The sequence below is a fragment of the Linepithema humile genome, chromosome 5 (genome assembly GCF_040581485.1).
Source record: "Linepithema humile isolate Giens D197 chromosome 5, Lhum_UNIL_v1.0, whole genome shotgun sequence".
In the NCBI taxonomy this organism is placed as follows: Eukaryota; Metazoa; Arthropoda; class Insecta; order Hymenoptera; family Formicidae; genus Linepithema; species Linepithema humile.
The window spans coordinates 2,893,199-2,909,782 of NC_090132.1; the positions used below are offsets into that span (position 1 = coordinate 2,893,199).

General features: G+C 35.2%; 1 protein-coding gene across 4 annotated transcripts; it reads right to left on the reverse strand.

Annotated features, from left to right (window-relative positions):
- Positions 1–53: 53 nt before the first annotated feature.
- LOC105675598 (uncharacterized) lies at positions 54–16,265 on the reverse strand. 4 transcript variants are annotated; one of them, XM_012372867.2, is made up of 7 exons: positions 15,205–16,260; positions 10,263–10,406; positions 9,609–9,770; positions 9,137–9,319; positions 7,731–7,871; positions 5,008–5,264; positions 54–4,111 (listed from the first exon to the last, which is right to left on the reverse strand). In XM_012372867.2, exons 1-7 carry the CDS (start codon positions 15,452–15,454, stop codon positions 3,896–3,898), a joined length of 1,353 nt encoding a protein of 450 aa, XP_012228290.1. In that variant the 5' UTR covers positions 15,455–16,260; the 3' UTR covers positions 54–3,895. The 4 variants fall into 4 exon arrangements, with proteins under 4 accessions (XP_012228290.1, XP_012228288.1, XP_012228287.1 ...); XM_012372865.2 differs by having other exon boundaries at positions 54–4,108; positions 7,614–7,871; XM_012372864.2 differs by having other exon boundaries at positions 7,614–7,871; positions 15,205–16,259.
- Between the last annotated feature and the right edge of the window lie 319 nt (positions 16,266–16,584).

Here is a 16,584-nt window from a genome sequence, read left to right on the forward strand (position 1 = left end):
TAAAAGCTCAACTATGCAACATAAGAAAAAATAATCACATCTACATATATGTATACGCTTATATCGAAAAACGAGCTTTATTTGGCCCAACGACTATATTACAATCTTATGATACAGTAAACATTTAAAATTGGAATAAAACGATAACGTTGTACATCGACTTTTATAAATCAGGCGGCAATATTTGAGTATTGAGTGTTTCGGGGGAATGCGGGCTTTTTTTTTCTTTGTGTATGATATTATATAATTAGAGCTGTGACAAACGCTGTGATAAGCGCACGAGAATCAGCGACTTCGACTTGATCCAAGATTTTAATCGTGCAATACGATATGGAATTATTCGATGTTTCGCGCATCATGAAAACATTTAATAAATTATAAACATTTCAGAAAGTACGTATTTTTATGTAAACATGTTTCAACTTAAATTCTACATGATTATTATGTAATATATTTTTATATTCTGAAATGCTACGCTCTACATCAGAACGTGTAACTGATGTAAATATACATACATATAATCTGTTTTAAGTGTGTAAAATTTTTGTTTTTAATATTTTCAAATTGGAATTTTCGATTTTAATTAACTAACATTTTACTGTTATCGAAAGCGATGTATCATTTACTTTATAAATTCTTGTTTTAAAGTTATTAAAATTTAATTAACGTTTGCGTCAGTTACTTTTTGTGACACAAACTTCATAATATAAAAACATATCAGATAATAATCGCAGATTGTTTCAGATCTGCAAATCTACGTTCATTGTTTTTATTTCGTACAAAAGACCACATAATTCCATGTCGTATTAACTTGATAAAACTTCTTGCACTCGATGAAATTTTTCAGTGTCTATCGATTTTCTATCTTTAACACGAAGCAATTTTCTAAAAAGAAAGTCTTTTTGTATACATACAGACGATACAAATGGGTATAGAAATAAAAATTATTAATATACAATAGGCACTGACAATAAGACGCGTAATTCCATGTCGTATTAATTTAATAATTTCTTTACTTCACTCTCTGGCTATCTTAGTAGCCTCTATCTATTGGCATGGAATCGTCTCTGTAATATTTTTATACAATGTAGGCAATGCATACTCTTAATTCTTACGCGATCACAATCTACTAGAATGATTTTGAGCGCAATATTTGCCTTCTGTGGTGTCGATTCTCGCGCACTTGCCGCGCGTCGTCGCCCTACACATATGCAGCTTTTATAAGTATAACATTCTGGACTTTAACGCTTTTTGTCCTTTTTTTAATTATTTACTCGAAAAAGGCAGCGTAAATTATCCGAACACGAGAATGTCGATATACGTTTTGTTATAATAGATTTAGGTATGTCTCTCTCTGTTTCCATAAACTTTTGTTGAGCGCGAGTATGTGATCGCGTCGTATAATAACTTGTTTTAATGATTTGTATTACTACGCTTTTACACTTTACGCCAATTTATATATAGCGACCAAATATTATATTTCAAAATATTATTACATTTTGAAGGCGTTCGTGCTTCGTGATCACGGGATGCTTTCGAAACGTATTATGACTGATTATGTCAACTCTAATGATTAATGCTTGCAATTATAGAATACTCATTAGAGGCAAACAGAAAAGATTTTGCAGTTTTCTCAAGTCATCATCTTTCAATTTTTGCGCATGATGAAAAATTTTCAATGTAGAATTTGTACACGGAAATTCTCCTTATCATTTTAATCTAAAAATACAATATATAACATTATATAAAAATGTAAACTAGCATTCAAATTCAATTAGCATTTAAATAACAATACGGAGATAGAAATTTCTCAAATAATGTTAGTTTGCGTAACAATCGATAAAGAGCATGTATTATCGGTACTAAAAAAAGATACAATTATTTAATCTCAATAAATATATACTATAATATATCGTAACATATCTACCACATATATATTTTGCCGTTATTGAAGATATAAACAAAAATTCGTATGCATCGTATTGTGTGTGCACAGTTGACGAATACGTAAGTTACTCTTCTTTTAATCGTAATGAAAAACAAGTTAACGAAAAGTGAGAGAAGAACCTTCGCTCGATATTGCACGTCAGCCCATTTTAGAAAGCGAAGTGACAGTATTACAATAACAACAATGTATAACTGGCTCTTACATGCGCATTATCATTTGTTAAGATAGTCTCCCAACAGGAAATTATCTTTCGACTTTTATCGCTTATACAGGGATAGAAGTATATTTAGCCTCGAACCGCTCGAGATTGTCCTTTTCCAATAGCTTCTCCGTCAAACGATAATTTTTCAATTAAAAGTTTAATGTGACGTGATTCTTGTTCGGCCGAAACGGAATGCTTTGCGATCTATTGATATGTAGCCACTCTGAACAATTTTACGAGCTTATGTGTGCGAATTTCATGTAACTCTACTCAAACAATCGTATGATCACACGCAATGACTGAACAAATATATAAACATCAAAACGATTTCTAGTTCAATCAAACTTTTTAAATAATAATATAATTCATCTTGATAAACTTGCATAATCGTTATTGTACATACTCGGGATCTCAAACATGATTATATTTATATCTCGTGAGAATTATAAGGAATTTTGCGATATATCTTTTATAATGATGTTTCTAAGCGAGTCAATGCTTTTATCAGATGGTTTCCGATATGCAATACAGTGACACTTTTTTTATATGTAAATTATAATTTTAATCGAAACAACTGATTAAATTCTTGTTGTCAGTTGATGTAATTTATTTTTCATATATTTGATATCTATAAACAGTCTTTACTGAATGTCGAGTGGAATCGCAAATTTGCATAATTAAAAATTCTTTAATTTCAAAGAAACTTTTAATTATTCAATGAATCTACAATTTCTATATTGTTTGAAAAAATTCGTTTTATATTTTTCGAAATCACTCTACAGTTAAACGTAAGTTCAGTTCCAATGATTTCAAAGCATTGATACGCTAGCTTTTATTCTCATTTTCTGTGTAATTCGGAATATTCTGCTATCGATTTCGATTTCCTTGTGTAGCGTATTAAGTACCTAAGCGCACTTTTCTCACATTCATTGTCAAACATAATTATTAACATTTCCAATATCTTTGTCTTAAGATATTCAAAAGGAATCATCATTCATTGCATTGATTGCTTTGCTTAATTGTCTCGTTAACCCTTGCTCTTTTTGGAATGTCCAGCTGCATTCGTAAACACTTATCTGTCTGTGCAAGTATCAAGTAAAAATATGTTTTATTACATCGCCACATTCTAACTCGTTTAAGTACACTTGTGCCCAAGTACATTCATCCAGAAAGTGCCTTTGCGTTAATACTTCGTCCACATTACAAAGTCAGCTGTGAACTATCGATCACCGATATTGTGTCGCCTTGAAAAAAAAAAGGGAATTAATAATTCCACAATTATTGAGTTGCACGTTAAATATATACACCAATCTTTTATCGACTATGTTATTCAGAGTGCTTATACGTCGCAAATTATGGCACTTTAAATTAAAGTAACAAATATATAATTCTAAAGATGCACACTTTTTCTCTTAAGATTAGAAATAAAAAGATAGAGGAAGATCAGAAATAAAGATAGAGGTATAAATCGCGATGTTTCGTACAATTGTTGTTTAGGATAAAAGTCTTTTTTTCGCACGGTTTGATTTCCCGTCGTAAAAAAGCTAACTTTTTAATGTAGACAGAATATGGATTAACTTATTTCCGATATTTGTGCATACACCTATTTTATTAGAGCTTCGTATCTCGTAGATGTGCTTCCGCACGTTTTATGTATGCATCTCCGTCGTGTTGGTTCTTGCAAATATAATAAAAAGGTCGTTAATAAATTTTGAGTCCATTTGCTTCGTCGTACTTGACGAAGACTACACTTGAAAAATGTCATCGGAAGTCCGAGGCGCAACGTTCGTGCCGAAGATGGATGTCGTTGGCTTTGCAATAGGCATAGTATCGCCTATTCGGGTTGCGGACGCGTTGGTAGTCGTTATCGCCGTTGTTAACGTCGTCGTCATCATCGTCGTCGTCGTCGTAGTCGTCGTAATCGGGATAGTCTCTGATCCGTCTGACGTCGTCGGTACCTGCTGCAAATGCAATTAGCTTTTGTTCAAAATTTTATACATAAAGTTCCTACTTTGCATTAGATTTTAGAATGTTCATAACTTAATAATTATTACAAAAATTCATATTTGAATAATGCTAAATTAAAGATATAGGTTTAAGCTTAAACTAAACTAAACATTTTAAGAAAGCACACAGCGATTTATTAATTCATTGGAAGGAAAAAGTCAATTAATCTGAATTCTGAAGTAAAAAACTCTATTTTGAATTTTATTTGCATTTCAATCTCACATTAGGTTTCTTACAATCAATGTTTAAATTGCTGTCCGTGTACTTTATTCCAAGCGCTTAGCAGATTTTATAGAAAAATTACGATAAAGTACGAATGTTAGAAGCAAAATGTGCATCTATCTTTATGAGCGGTATACTAATTTTATTTCAGGATTAAAATAGCCTTATAATCGTGTCATCGTAATAAACATCTTATACAATTAATGTTGAAACATATATAATGCCAGATCTAACTTAATAATACGAAAATTTCTTAGTGCGAATTAAATACTAGTGCAAACTAGGAGCTTTATCTTAATAATTGCGAAAAAATTAATTTTCTAATTTTCTTTATATCAATTATCAAAGTATTTCATCCTATTTTTAAGCATTCCATCAAATTCTATATGTATCAAATTTTATGGCTAATACAATAACGTTAGAATGAAATTTTTCTTTGTCATTTAATGACGCAACATTTGATGAAGTGTTGTAACTAAATTTGGCAATTAAATATTAAATGTAAGTTTTGCTAAAGTAAAGTTGCATTTATCTTCTAAGAGTCCAGCGTTAAATCATTATTGATGATTATTGATGATGACGGATGATGATAGATCTTGGAAAATATCCCAAGATAAATTGACTTTACCTCGTTGTAAAAGACTTCTTTTCCCTCTTCGACCGAAGGCAGCAACTCGTCCGTGGAATGGGGAGTCCTAGGGCTGGGCGTCGGTATCACCTGTTGCTGCTGTTGCTGCAATTGCTCTCGCTGCTTCGCCAGCCGAAGCTCCTGAAGCGCTTGGCGCTGCTCCTTCTCGTTCCTCTCCCTTTCGAGTCGACGCGCGCTATAACTACGGGACGAGGACGTCGAACTGTGAACCGATGCTAAGCTAGGACGGCGGGAACCTATGGAAAAAAGAATCACGTCGTAGAGATATGATAGATCTATTAAAAGTCCTTATTTTCTATGCTAAGAAAAGTACATATAATGTTGAAATGAAGAAATAATCTATATAATAATTTCTAAGCTGAGCTTTCTAAAGTTGTAAATTCTAACTGCGAAACTGTAATATGTATTCTTGCGATACCTTTATCGGCGCGATAAATATTCGATGAAGCGTTGAGAGTGGAAGCTTACGCAGTAATGTCGTGCTATAAATTGAATAAACAAGGATGTGAATGAATATACGATAATGGCAGTAAAAACAACGGCGAATTTTTATGGTAAACAGTGGCAATGGAGATAATATTAAAACTATTATGTCATATTTGTACATGTGTAATTAAATATTTGTCTGTTTCTTGGAAGTAAAAATATCGCAAAACATGCACTTTATTAAAAAATACTTCAGGATTCTATTGTAAAATATTTTTGACATGTATTGTGTATTCTGTGATGTAATTCTATGTGTAATGCTATTTGTAAAAGAATGATTCATGCATGATAAGCTGAGCTGAAGAGGCGAAAATAGCACATTATTAAAAACTGCAAAGATATCGTTTATAATTTTACAAGAGAGAAAACTTTGCACATTATAAAAATTATATTTCAGCAATTTAGAAAAACCAATTAAAATATTATTATAGCATATATATATTTTTAAATTTAACGGATAGGAATAGTGAAACGGCTGTAAGTACGCTCGGAATATTCGCGAAGTTTATCTGACAGGAGTGCATATTTTCTGGTGCATTCTATGACGATATAGACATACAGACATCTGAGGAGCAAGACTTTCGACGTAGGGTATAAGCTAGCAAAGCAAACTACTCTAAAAATTATCGTATACATTATTTTGGTGTGTATGTAAAGGGGTGCAGTTTCTGGCAAGAAAATTCAGGCTGTATGTTAAGCGATTAAATATTTGCTCGTTTATCATTATTCATGTACGTGTAAAAGCTTTCTCAGGTCCATAAAACTCAGCGAGAAACTGGCCCCGTATATCTTCACGCGGTCGTAAATATCTTTTATGCGTGTGTGTAAGTGTATGTGTGCAGCGAGCTAGCTAGTGCGTAAAGATTTCGTGTCTCTACGTCTTACCAGAAAACATTCGTTTGTGAACGAGCAACGAAATCGGCCGCTGCCATCTTGCTATCTCGTAACACACTTGTGCTGCGTTTTATCTTTGCAATCTCATATCTTTTTTGACAAATGCAGATCTACTCTCTATACGGGGCTTTCTTTTCGAGATGTATAGCACTACTCGTTTATTAATCGTTTTATCTGAAACGTAGCCAAGAAAGCACGCGTTTTTTCTTTCATTTGTGGAGGAAAGAACCTTATGAATCGCAGTAATCGTACATGTATGTATATGACTGATAACTGTAGGAAATGACGTGAGCAGAAAACAACAATTGTGTTACGATGATGTATCGTGACAACGACTGGCTCTTCATTTCTTCTAGAAATGTAAGAACGGCTAAAATGCAATTGATAACAATTACGAACAATTGTATCCAAAGCTGCAAGGTTGTCCTTTCACAATTAATAGTACGGCACACATTTTCGAACGACTATTAAATTTGTCCAGAGACAAAGTGAGCAAAACGTGTTATGGGCACACAGACGAAATTGCCGAAGGTCGGAATTTTGAGTGAAACGGCCTGAATGCGGACATGTAAAAAAACAGCTATCGACAACAGCCACGACCGTGTAAACAGCAACAGCGACAATGACACGATCCGGCATGAAGCATCGTTGCTACCATCGCATCGCGACCATCATTCGAATTATAATCAATCTTTCCTTTCGCGATTACCACCGTTGCCAGCACATGAAGCAAATTGCGTTGACGTAACACAGAGGAAATGTAAAAGACACATGGAGAAGTATGAAGAGAGAGAGAGAGAGAGAGAGAGAGAGAAAGAGAGAGAGAGAGAGAAAGAGAGAGAGATAGAGAGAGAAAGAGAAACAGATAGTCACACATAGCCACGACGCGCGAATCTGTCGCTGCCAGAACAACAACTTGTATGTGAGTGAGCACAGCGATAATGATGCTGAACAACACACATCTCCCAATGAGGCCGGGTCTATTCTCGTACCCTTTGTTTCACACGTACTCGAGCCGCATAATTGCAAATCGAACACCGTATTCGATATGATTGGATCGATAAGCAAACAAGGAAGATAGGTCGAATGTGAAGGAGGGCGAGAAGGAGAGGGCGAGAAGGAGAGGGCGAGGGGAAACTTCGGAAGGACGTGAGACACCCGGAGAGCGACAGAGAGGCAGAAAGAGAGATCCTTGATCGTTCTACCGAGGCCGTCGGATGATCCCTCGGCTACGTCACTAAGGGTACGTCGGTGCTTGTTGCCGCCTTTGGTCGCCTGCAGGTGACACGATATAAGCAAGATGGCTGCGGCCCGTGCCGCACCTGCTCTGGACGCTGGTACCAGGGGTCCGCGGCTGCCGCCGCTACTCGGCCTCCTGGTGAACGCGCAGCTGAGGGGCCCGGCGCTGCCGCTCCGCTCGCTCGATCGCGAGGACGGTCGTCCGTGCAGCGTCATCGGTATCCCTGCAAAATGATTTTCGGGGGGGTTATTTCCGCGCATATGCACGCTATGCTAAATCATAAATCGTAGTCACTTCTCTCACATGACAGTCACGACTTTAACACTTGTGCCTGTGATGAATGCATCGGTTGACCTTTTGGACAAAATATACCACAATTCGATGCCGTTCGGCCGAACGAGATATATTTGATTCCGTGTTCTGCGTTGAACACGATAACGTATTGACACGATTTAACTTTAACATTTCCCGATATAAAATGTTGTGAAAAAAAAAAAAAAACATTAAAATTATATTACAAATATCATATTTTAAAACAAAAATAAATGTTGGGAAATGTGCAAACGTTGACGTTTCTTTTCGACGTAGAATACTCTAAAATTATCATGTCAGATAATTTCGTTCTTAATTACGAGAAGGTTATTTCCTTCGTATTTGAGATTATTTATTAAATGAGAAAGATATATAGTTTTATAATCTCTCGGTGCGGCGTTTTACATTTTCAAAAATTATTTTTTATGACCTTGCTGCATTTGGTTTCGGAGTATAGTTCGATGTATGACGTCGTGAGTAACGAAGTAAAACGAGAATAGATATTTTCGGAATATATGCATCTTATCGATATATAGATACCTATTATTGATTTCCTGGAAACGAAAGTAGGTTTTCTCCACGAAAAGAGAGAGTTTATTGTTGTAGAACAGGAGATTGAAGCTTTATACTTCCATAATGCAAACGTATAGTGAATGATGCAATTTTAGGAAAATTTATGAAAATGCATTTGTTGCTAAAAGTAACATATGTATTATAGATTATTAAATTTTAACATGTAAGACGATATTATTCTTGCAATGATGATTTATAGTTTCATAAACTGAATTTGATGCTGATCTTTTTTAACCAAAATGAGTATTTTTAATGTGAAGAGAAAGGTTGAGAAAATTATAACGCAAAACCCGATTATGAAGGCATGTTTATAAAAGCTTTTTAAATTAATAAAAATAGGTCGAGTACTGTCATGTATTAATTATAATATACATTAACTGTAAATTTCGGTTTTTTTTTACCAAAAGTGGACATAATATTATTTTTATGTGCATGTTTCCCACTTTAGTGGCAAGATTTATTAAAGAAAATTCACGGAAACAAGGTTGTTACTGGTACAATTAACATCTTCTCAGAGTAACGTTTTTCGGATTAGAATAATTTCTTTAATGTATGAGATCTCTCTTCCTGCAAAATTCGCGGGATTAATTGGTCATCACTTACCCGGATCACTAGAAAACAGCATGGGTGGCGTATGATTGGCGTTAGCGTAATGCCGCGACCTCAGAAGAGTTAGTTCAGCGCGGTTGAATAGTTTGAGCACGAAGCATATCATCGCCGTGAAGATAGCTATTCCTGATGCTATGCAGAGTAGGGTCGGGAGGTCCGTAGTTATCAGCACCTGATCTGTCGGGTGGGAGATTACGGCGAATTAAGGAGAAAGCGGCTCGATAACTCGTCACGATCGATATCGGAATAAATTTTCTCAAGGTTCGCTCGATATGTATAAAGTCGAAATTTATTTTAATGTTTGCAGTAATCAATCAGATATGTCAAAGAAAACGCTCCTTAATTTCGTACGACAAAATAAGCGACGGCGAATAATTTTAAGGGCTAAGAGATTTTTAATTGAATTGTAAACATTTAAAAAAAAAAAGATACAGCTCGAAGTATGTATTGAAAATAAACGGCGTACCTTCCGCGCAGAAAACCTTCTTATTAGGCCTAGACAGCGCAACCTTGTGGTATCCCTTCTCGCAATCACATACTGCGTTGTGCTGGACCTGCGTGCACGTCGAATGCTGATCCGCGAAAGTGCACGTCGCATGGTACAAGCACTGCTCTCCGAGTCTTTTGGCTAAAAGTAGGAATTGATTGCTTAGAACGGTCTTACTTATTGAAAAGCGTATCATTTATTCAACAGTGAGTTAATCGAAATTCTATCTGTTGAAATATATGATAGATTTAATCTTTCTTCGAACTGCTGACAGAATTTTGCTTTTTTCCAACTACCGGAAGTTTTATTGTTTAAATATGTAACGTTAATTGTTGGTTTATCGTTTCTAAATTTTTATTTTGTGTTTTTAGTTATAGTATCAAGCATTTTTTAAATATATTTTGATATTGCTAGTATAATACGTAATGTAGTTTCAGAGACACGTTGAGGATTTCACACTTTTGCATTTAACGCGAACAACGAACAAAGTCTTTTCACACCACGCGGATTTTCATTCAGGCCATTCAGAAGCGCGCGAACATTTATTTTCACTGACCGTTACCATGGAAGTTATGATATCGGAACGACCTACTTGTTAGGTGTGAGGGTTTCTAGTCCTTAGCGTTTACATACGTTTGGCACATCCCTTGGTAGGCCCGAGACGAACGGGATAGAACTTGTCGCACTCGCAGAGGCCAGTGATTGAATCACAGAATACGTGCTGTAGCTCGGAATTGCACACGAGGTCGCAAGGTGAGCCCAAGTACCGCCCTTTTTCTGCAAAAAGAATTACGCGAATATTAAAACTTCTATTTCAAATGTAAATGAAATTTTAATACACAGTGGATGAAATAAATAACCGCAGTTTTTAACCTACTATAAAAGAGAATAAAAATTACTAAGATAAAACTTTACATTTTTTAAGTTTTTGTCAGTAAAATTCAAAGTTTCAGGAGCATTTTAATATGTTTACAACTTTTTAGAGTATTATCTTATAGAATTTTCTTCATTAGATACAAGAATCAAGAATAATTTGTTTTACGATTAGTCTAACAAATTTCATACTTGAATAAATTTATTAAATTTATAAATGATTATTAATGAATGACTTTTATATAAAATATACGTTTTGTACTATAACAATTCATATCTTGAAATTATTATATAGAATTATTGTATAGTTTAACTATATATACTTACATACTATCGTACAGCTCGACTACTTGCACATTATCGTGTGATTTGACTACTTATATGTAGTATCGTACAGCTTACATATTCTACTTACATATTATCATACAGCTTGACTACTCGTAATACGATAAAGTATGGTCTTTGATGTCACATCAATAATTTAACTACAATTATAGTCAATATTATCGAGATATGACGCATCACGTTTAATTAATCCATTTGCATCATTCAGCAATTACCATTAATTGGCGTTGGGTTAGGTTTTGTGGTCAACTTGTTACGTATACGTGACGACACTAGAGCTTAAACTTTTTGATTACGATTTCTAACTCAATATAGTTTTTATATTTTATTTTTAAGCAGATAAAAGTAAAAAGATAAAATTAGTACGGAAAAAAGCATAAGTTTTAAATAGATCTTCTAGTTTGTATAGACTTCAAGTTGAGCATATTTTCTATAAGAATAACAATTTTTATTTTTATAATTCTTATAAAAATAAATCGTTTGTTCTTCTATATATTTATTATATATAAATAATTTAATTCGTTTTTGTACGGCTGGAAGCATTTAACATGTATTTCTATATTGACATTTATCAGTAGAAAAGTCAGAAGGATTAATAAAGGTTATACGTTTTCGATTGTTTGTAATGGCATTAAATTGTTGTATTTGCTGCACTATATTCTGCATTTCAATAATTTCATTCTAATAACGCCATCAAAATATGATATCGGAACATACACAATATTAAATTTTGCAATTTATTAATTTAATCGCGGAATTCAGGTGCTGGCAATACGCCAACTTATTTACTTTGAGTTCACCGCCAGACTATTGTAACTGTATTGTATTATATCCTCTGTTCGTTTCGCATTAGTAGGCCAAACGATAATTGCTAGCTCTCTTGGCAAGCTTTCAAACTACAATGTACGACAGCTACAGCTACAACATATGAGTAGTTATAAATTTTCTAATTAAACATTTCCCAAAACGAGGATTTGTTCTCCGCACGTTTAATTAAGTAAATGAATTTTCTCATTAATGCTGAGATGTAAGAAGTAATTTATTACAGAGATATCGCTAGATGTAACAAGCTGCTCAAGATTTCTTCGTGAATTCCTGAGTTTCTTTGTCCACTATTTGTTTTACGTTTTAATAATGTCAGAAATAATCTCTTATGTTTAATAATTCTTATATTTTTTAACGATACATATCTTAAATTAATCTTTTTTATTATCAACTGCGCGCTGCTTCTCAGACTACATTATTCGGCTCAACGCATAAATCGTATATTTAATGACAACGCAAGTCAAGATGATAAACGTTTCGCGTCATTTAACGACGCCATGCGGACGCGTATGCAAATGCGGAGATTTCAATATTACAGAACTCATTGTCTTGTGGATAATAGTGTCCGCGCGACATAGTTTACGTCAATTCGCGATAAGCGTGTAGTCCCCTCAGTTTTGAGTTCTACGGGTAGGAAATACGTAGCGCGCCAACTAGATTTCTATACCAGGCCATATTTAATTTCATACTGATTAGAGTTCGTTGCACGTACGCGTTACTTCTAGTTCGCGTGCACTTTATCGCACTCCCATCGAGCGAAAATTTAGATTAGCGTGATTTAGCGGAGAGTTCAACGCAAGTTTTTAACAGTAGTTGATAGATTTGCGTGTGTAATTTGATTAAGTATTTATAGTGAAGAAATTATGTTCGAGTTATTAAAATTATCTTGACTTATTTTCGTCAAGTATTAAATTATGCAAAATTTTGGCAAGTATGTCGAATGCGAAGAATATCTTTCTCTGATATCGCGCAAACGTACTTACATCGTCTGCTAAGTCACTGACATCGTATAATAGTTATAATATCATTTTTATTATAGTAATTTGGAAATTAAGCAACTTCAAAACGCTAATTAATTTGCATCTTTTATTTTTCTCTTCTATTTTTATATTATGGTTAACTAAGTGACTAAGAATGTTTTGCTCTTCATGCTAACTTGTTCCATCCGATTGCTTCTTTCTCATTGATGAGATACAGCATAAGTGAAAAAGCAAAAGAGATGTCAATAATGCAATTTTTATGTTAAATTTTATTCTCATTCTAAATTTAAAAAAAAAGAACGAATATAGGTAAAAGGCAGAGCAGGCTACAATCAACTCACACACGCTTGGAGAACAGAGCTTGCAGCATCCATTAAAATCAATACTGTCGTGCTTGGCGCGAAAATCAAGAAAAATGCATTTCCTTCTTGGTTAAACCGACGCGGACGCTAAAATCACTAAAGACATTTTTTATTTCTTTTGAAACAAAAAATAATATGTGTTTTAATATGAATATAAAATGAGAAAAGATAAATTTAATAAGAGCACACAAGAGAAATAAAAATTAAATTTATTAAATTTATTAAGAAAAAAGAAAACACAAATTGATAATAGCGATAACCACGAGAATAATGTCAAGAATTTGAATTTTAAATTAGATTTATATTACTTTAATAAATTATTTACTTAAATAATAATTTATTTTTAGAAGTAGAATCTTTTATGATTCTACATCTTTTATGATTCATAATAATTGACTTGAATAATTATCACATTTACTTTTTGGAAAATATATTTTTGTTAGTTTTAATAATTTAGAAAAATATTTAAAAAAGCCGTATTTTGTCCAAAATAATTGAAAAAATCAGATGTCACTCTTAATTTAAAATAACTTCTAATTTACTGCTTATTAAATTATAAAGTTATAATATTTAATGAAGAAATTTAATTGCGTTAGAGAATATATTTGGAAAAAATGAGAAAACTATGTGCTTTGGCGGATGAACATTCTCGAGAAAGTGTTTGTGCGATGTGGAGCAGGCGCGAACAAGGAGAATCTTGGGATACATCGTCTTCGATCGTTGTTCCATTACGTGATAATAGAACATTGTCGTATCCGAAATAAGCGTGTTTTCATTGCAAATTAAATTATTTTTTGTATTTTAACATTTGTTTTATTTGTATTTGTTTTCAAGTGTATCTTTATCCAGTTGTTGTTTAGTCTTTCTTGTTATATTTTATTTTCTCAAATTTTTGACAATTTTGTCGTGGTTTTATAGAATAAAAAGTGTAACAATAATTTAGCAGGCTTAGTTCATCTCTTAATAAAATGCGTGTTTTTCTCATTCAAAGGAATTTGTCCTGATTTTTAATATCAACGCCTTCTTTCGTTGTATGAGCTTTTCTATTAATATTTATTTGATAATTTAGCAAAACCGGTTTATAAAATTTTTTAAAAGATTTTAAATATTTAAAATATGAAAAATTTATTAGTTCTTTATATATTTTCTTTATTAATGTGTGCTACTCTTTTTAATTAGAAAGAAAAGAAAGAAAAAGAATATGATAAATATACTATAGAGATTCGGTTTGAAACAATCTTGGTGTCAATTACAATTTTATACATAAGTTACGAAAATTTATTTAAAAAAATATATATTTAACAAAAATTAAAGAATCATTTGTTATTCTATATATTTTCTATTTTGGAATAAATTATATAAGTGTATAAAATCAATATCAATAGAATCAAATAAGGATTTATTTTGGATAGACAGAGAAATTAGAAATCCTTATAAATTCTTTATTTTATATTGTAATATTGCAACTGCAATTTTTTTAACTACAACAACAACTAACATTTATTACTGAAATCTTTAACAGATACGACACAAATTTATATGTTTCTCAATATTTTTAGTAAGATATTGTAAATGAAAGTTTTATTTATATTTTTAATAAGTGTTTTATGTTAATATAAAGATAAAATATTTTGTTTTACGAATGTTAGAAGATCGTCGGGTGACAATAGCGATAACATTTAATTTTTTCACTGGTATAGTTGCGTGTCGACGCTTTTTCTCAAATTAAAAAGGAAAGATGATAATTTATTCGTCGACGATTTTTCCTCGGTAATTTTACACGATTCTATCTTCACTGATATCACCTAGGTAACGAATTATCATCACATTGCTACTATCGAGCCACCTTATGTAGGAGACAGCTACCGTATGTAGGTCCTTGGCTTCTCGGCGTTTCTTTAGTAGAACGTCTCGAGAATCATTGATTGACCGGTGACAGAGACTTCTTCGCGTTAGAAATTACAATCCCCACGTATCTGGTCTTTCAGCGATCCGAAAATAAAGTCTGATGAACGATTTCATCGAAGGTATATTCGAGATGATCTCTTTTGCTCTCAGTTCATCGAACTATTCAAAGCTTCGCCGTTGTAGAGTTTTTTTTTTTTTTTCAAGCGCTAACCACCGCTCAGTTATTTCCGATAAATATATATTTACTCTCCCGGCCATCGTATCGATGGCCGTAAGACTCACCCGCAGTAATATTTCTCTCGAACCAATCCTCGAGGTCGCCATCATCGTCGTCGTCGTAGACTTCGACGTCGTCGTCGAGATAGCTGGACCCGTGCACCGCTGCATCATCATCACTTCCTGGCCAGTTTCGGCGTATAACCTGCCGCGACGTGTTGCTGTTGCAGGGCGCGGGTATCAGGAAGACGATGAGGCAGATCAGCAGGAGCCAGCAGCAGCAGGTCAGTCTCAGGGCGGAGGGAAGTGCGCTCATCGCCCCCGCGGCGCGAGTCAACCCCCGAAACCGACCACCGACGGCGCATCGACATCCTTCCCCGTCGCCTGCTCTCCCCTCCCTCCCGCCCGTCCCCCCGGCGCACCCTCTCGCCTTCGATGCCCCAGAGAAGCGCCTCTTACGCCGCGTTCGTCGTACGTTGTCCCTGTGCGTGCGTCCGTATTCTTGTTGCGTGCGGATGCGAACGTAGACGCGAGGGATCCGCTTGCCACCCGCACGAGCGTACGCGAGCGCTCGACGGCGAGGCGCGTTCGCAGCCCCCGAAATTCACGCTCTTTTGCGAGGAGACGCGATTCCAGGACCGTTCGTAGCCGCGCCGTCTCGTTCACTGAACGAGTCCTCGCAGGGTGAGAGCGGCGCGATTGCAGCTGCGCGCGACCGCTACTCCGACGCCGGCGGGCATGCGGGCGAGCGGCCGTCGCGACGCCTCGCCTCGTCTCGTCTCGTCTCGTCTCTCCTGCGCTCGCTCGCCGTTGGGTCGAAGCGCGTCGATCGCGAGAGCAGGGTTAGTCACCGTAAGTCTCTCTCTCCGAAGAGCGGAGATGGCGAATGCATGTATGGTTTATTGAGTCGACAGGTCGCGCGGCGCGCCGCCAAATCCCACCGTCTCTTCCCTCGCGGAGATTTTCGTCACGACTTTCACAAGTCAGCACGTATCGAGAAATCTCTTCTCCCGTTTACGAGACGAATTCGCCGGCACGTATGAGCGTGTCGGTCCGTCGGGTGTTAAATTACGGCAGTTCGCCGTAATCGATTCGCGGTCGGGTGAAAATAAGGGGTAACGGAATCGGCACGCTTCTCCGCCTTCGGTTGAAGTTAGATTTTACCGCGGAATGACGTTTCGCTGCCTTATCGTTGGCGGACATCAGCAGTGGGTGCAACTAGGGCAGTAATTACAGTCTAAACGAGGTGATCGATATATTGTGGCCGTGCACACCGAAAACTCCCGACGATGTTTCATTACCATCGAGCAGTGTTAAGCAGTTTCGATTGCGCCATATATTAGACGATCTATTCACATGAAATCTATTTAGATCTCATGTTAACTGAATATATCGCGGAAGATTGTGTTTGCTCCTGCAATTCATGGAATTTATTTATATCACACT